Source organism: Lynx rufus, unplaced genomic scaffold (genome assembly GCF_022079265.1).
Source record: "Lynx rufus isolate CCGP_SWC_20201006 ecotype Redwood Valley unplaced genomic scaffold, mLynRuf1.p SCAF_4, whole genome shotgun sequence".
NCBI classification, from domain to species: Eukaryota; Metazoa; Chordata; class Mammalia; order Carnivora; family Felidae; genus Lynx; species Lynx rufus.
The window spans coordinates 156840740-156845412 of NW_025814856.1; the positions used below are offsets into that span (position 1 = coordinate 156840740).

Sequence of the window (4673 nt, forward strand, 5' to 3'; positions counted from 1 at the left end):
AATGAAGAAGTGGTAATGCAATCCTTGGAAGATTTGCATCTCAGCAAAAGCAGCTGGCTCTTAGACCATTGATGGCTCATTTGCCACACGGGGGACAATTGGAAAAGGAAACCCTTCCTGGCTGGTACTGATGCCTCCTTGTACCTCTCAGGATTTCTCCTGCCCCTGCACCGGCACCACCACCGCTGAGTTCTCAATGAGTAAAGATGCATCAGATACTCTTCTTATCTGCTCTTACTGTCTCAGCAATTTTGAATTTTGTAGGACTCGTTGTAAATCTGTTTATCGTAGTGGTCAACTACAGGACTTGGGTCCAAAGCCACAGAATCTCCTCTTCTAATAGGATCCTGTTCAGCTTGGGCGTCACCAGATTTATTATGCTAGGACTGTTTCTCCTGAACATTATCTACCTGTTCACCTCTCCACATGTCGAAAGGTCAGTCCACCTATCCACTTTTTTCCTGTTGTGTTGGATGTTTTTGGAGTCTACTAGTCTCTGGCTTGTAACCTTGCTCAATGCCTTGTACTGCGTGAAGATTACTGACTTCCAACACTCAGTATTCCTCCTGCTGAAACGAAAGCTGTCCCCAAAGATCCCCAGGCTGCTGCTGGCCTGCGTGCTGATCTCTGCCTTCTCCACTCTCCTGTATGTTGTGCTCACACAGACATCACCCTTTCCTGAGTTTCTGACTGGGAGCAATGGTACAGTATGTGACATCAATAAGAGCATCTTGTCTTTGGTGACCTCCTTGGTCCTGAGCTCCTTTCTCCAGTTCATCATGAATGTGACTTCCGCTTCCTTGTTAATACATTCCTTGAGGAGACATATACAGAAGATGCAGAAAAACGCCACTGATTTTTGGAATCCCCAGACTGAAGCTCATATGGGTGCTATGAAGCTAATGATCTATTTCCTCATCCTCTACATTCCATATTCACTTGCTACCCTGCTACAGTATCTCCCTTCCGTACGGATGGATTTGGGAGCCACATCCATCTGTATGATTATTTCCACCTTTTATCCTCCAGGACATTCTGTTCTCATTATTCTCACACATCCTAAACTGAAAACAAAAGCAAAGAAGATTCTTTGTTTCAACATATGGTGGAATTTCAGTAGTAAATAGTGGCGGGAGTCACCTCCTGGTTTGGGAGCAAGATTTTCTCCATTAGTGGTTTTCCCAATGGTCTGAGAAATTCATTTTTGTAATTATTGATCTGACTTCCTGGGCCTTTGAGTGCCTGTATGTCAGTTCATTCTGCAATTTAAAAAATTTAAAATATTAGGCAGTTTTTTGGTTTTTTTTGTTTTTGTTTTTTTCCTGAGGAGCTTGCTTGAGGCATTACTTATCATGGAGTTTGCATGAGTGTTGCATCCCTGGCTAAGTGGAAGTCACCACATTGTTCCATGGGCTACTCAAGTATAAGGGGACGTTCCCCCAAATTAAACAATACATTAGAGTTCACATCATTAAATTTTTGAGGTTCAGTTAAAGAGCCCTGGGTAAGGGCTTAGCAATGAGTGAATCAGGAGTCAGCAGACTGGCTTAAAATTAGCAAGAGGATGCAAAGAGCAAAGGAAGAAAGGAAAGGTTTAGAGAGGAAAAGGAAGAAAGAGAAAGATGAAACAGGTATATACTGTGGCAGGTGTTACAGAAAAAGCACCCTCCCCTTTTGGGTCACAGTAACTGAGCTATTATTACCAAGAAACTCTAGGAGTGAACTTCTAGGTTTGCTCTGGAAAGAAGGGAAGGGTCAGAATGGAGGGAAGTGATTAAGTATTAAAGAAGCTGAATCCAGGAGAGTTCTAAGGATCTTAAAATCTACGGAGCTAGCCTGAGGTCAAAAGCAAGTGCCAAATAGTGAAATCAATGCAATCTGAGTGCAACTTTACAAAAGACTGTACCCCGTCACATGATATGGAATTCAGGGGAAAGCCAAGAGGAGCCATTGGATTCGTGGTGGGAGCATCAGACTTTTGATGACTAGATATCATCTGCTTATGAATTTATGTACTGAGCTGTATGGACACTGCACAATTATCCAGGAGAACACTTTTTTTGGAGGGGAGAGGGGTTGGAACAGGAGGACTGGCTACAGAGGAACAGGAATCTGAAGATGGAATATTGATCAGTTTTGGGATGGGAATTGAAGGGTAGTAACTCATATTTATACATTTTTTGTACTTCTAAAATATTTATGTAATATTTACATGTGTCAAAATAAATAATCTCATTAAATAACATTCTCTTCATTAAAAAAGAAAAAATGAGAAATCTCCAAATTTTACAAATTACCTGTTATTTCCCATTCTGGACACCACAATCTTGACTGCATTATTCAGTAAGGATTACTCAAACTGATATTTTAGGCTTAAAAAAAAAAAACTACCACGGTTTTCATCATGTTAGAATCTTAAGATTAGGAGATAAGAGGATTACTGAGGATGATTAAATCCATGACAGAAGAACTCTAAATGAGTAGCAGAAAGCCTTGTGGTCTCCCAGTATCTGTTCTCTTTCTTTTCTCTTCTGTAGTAACAGAATTTTTAGCTACCCAGAATTTTGGCAGCAAATTACATATTACAGCTTTCTCTTCTAAGTAGGTATTATGTGTGATCAAGTTCTTCCAATAGAGTATGTGGAGAAGTGATGTGTGTAATTTCTAGGTGGTGCCCCTAGAACAGGTATGCTCTCCTTTCCCCTTTTCCCTTTCTTCCTGTGGTCTCGGGTGTGGGATGTAATGATTGGCTATCTTGGATGAGTAGATGAAGTGACTTCCTGGGGATGGTGGAGGAATCATCCATCCTAGTTGGCTTCACAGTTTCTGATACCACAGTTTTTGCCACACCAGCTCTGGACTGTTTACTCCAGGACCATTCATGGGAAATAAATATCTCCATTCTTTCAGACACTGTAGATTTGGGTCTCCATTGCCTTACTCAACAAACTTATGCTATACCATATTCCTTTGTTTGGGCACTTGCCCATAGTCCTCTCTGGGCAGACTTTTTAACAATGCTGTGGGTTTGGAGTTTGCTGGTTCCAATATGCTCTGCCACTAAATACTTATTAACCAGGAATTAAACAAAATTTAGAGTTTATTTCTTCAAGATGTGATAACTTATATGCTCTCTAATATGCAGTATCCTTCACTTCCCTGTATTCTCTGCCTATTAAGAGAAGGGAGGGATGTTTAAGACTCTTCATTAAGAAGACTCACTCTCGAGGTGCCTGGGTGGCTCAGTCAGTTAAGCGTCTGACTTCAACTCGGGTCACAATCTCACAGTTTGTGGGTTCAAGCCCCACGTTGGGCTCTGTGCTGACAGCTCAGAGCCTGGAGCCTGCTTCAGATTCTGTGTCTCCCTCTCTCTCTGCCCCTCCCCTGCTCATGCTCTGTCTCTCTTTCTGTCTCAAAAATAAATAAACATTAAAAAATTAAAAAAAAAAAAGAAGGGTCACTCTTGGAAATGAAGGGTGAGTGCCAGGGCAGTGTCTGTGTAACCTCATGAAACATACACTATGGTAGCTATAACTTGGGGCCATTGCCATTTAACTTTGAACTGCTATAGCCCAATATTGTCTGAGCTGCATTTCTATATGCTATTTTATTGGTTCCTCACAACTTCTTAGATAATGTTGATATTACCTATTATACAGATGAAAAAGTTGAGGCACAAACAGGTATTATAAATGGCTCATAAACTAAACTAGAAAGGGGTAGATTTAAGGCTCCAATTTGTCTTCTAATTTTAAAGTCTAGTTCTTTTTTAAGTATGTATACCACAAGGTGGATGGAAAGATTGGGACAGTGTAGCATCATGATGATTTATAAAGCTTTATCTTTTAGGATAAGAAGAAAATATTCAAAAGGGTGTTAGTTGTATTAGTTGTATTTATGCTTTTTTTTTTTTTTGAGGAAACTCCGTACTGTTTTCCGTAGTAGCTACACCAATTTGCATTCCCACCAAAGGTAGAAGAGGTTTCCCCATTCTCCACATCCTCACCAACACTTAATTGTTTCTTGTGTTGTTGATTTTAGCCATTCTGATAGGTGTCAGGTGATATTGTAGTTTTGATCTGCATTTCCCTGATGATGAGTGATGTTGAGCATCTTTTCATGTCTGTCGGCCATCTGGATATCTTTGGAGAAATGTCTGTTTATGTCTTCTGCCCATTTTTTAATTGGATTATTTGTTTTTTGGGTGTTGAGTTATATCTGTTCTTTATATATTTTGGATACTAACCCTTTATTGGATAAGTCATTTGCAAATATCTCCTCCCACTCTGTAGGTTGCCTTTTAATTTTGTTGATTTTTTTCCTTCCCTCTGCAGAAGCATTTTATTTCAGGTGAGATATATCTTTAAACTAAAAGCATAGCAACATTAAAGAAGAAGCCATTTTAAAATTTATTTTGAATGTTGCAACTTGGGCAGGGATAGGCCACTAGAAAGGTGATGGGACAGTGGATATAGTTTATGCATGAACTAAGTGAAATTCTTATCCATTCTAAGGATTTTTACTTTTTCATTTCAAAACCACTTAAAAAATTTGAGTATGGTTGACACACAATGTTGCATTAGTTTCAGGTGTACAACATAGTGATCGGACAAGTTTTTGTATTTGCTGTGCTTACCGCAAGCCTAACTACCACCTGTCACCATACAAGCTAT

General features: G+C 39.7%; 1 protein-coding gene across 1 annotated transcript; it reads left to right on the plus strand.

Annotated features, from left to right (window-relative positions):
- The first annotated feature begins 206 nt into the window (after positions 1-206).
- TAS2R4 (taste 2 receptor member 4) lies at positions 207-1127 on the plus strand. The gene has a single exon (XM_047094538.1). The coding sequence runs from the start codon at positions 207-209 to the stop codon at positions 1125-1127; it is 921 nt and encodes a 306-aa protein (XP_046950494.1).
- The last annotated feature ends 3546 nt before the right edge of the window (positions 1128-4673 follow it).

Excerpts from the sequence above, each read along its gene's own strand:
- TAS2R4 (XM_047094538.1), top strand. The coding sequence starts at position 207 with ATGCATCAGATACTCTTCTTATCTGCTCTTACTGTCTCAGCAATTTTG.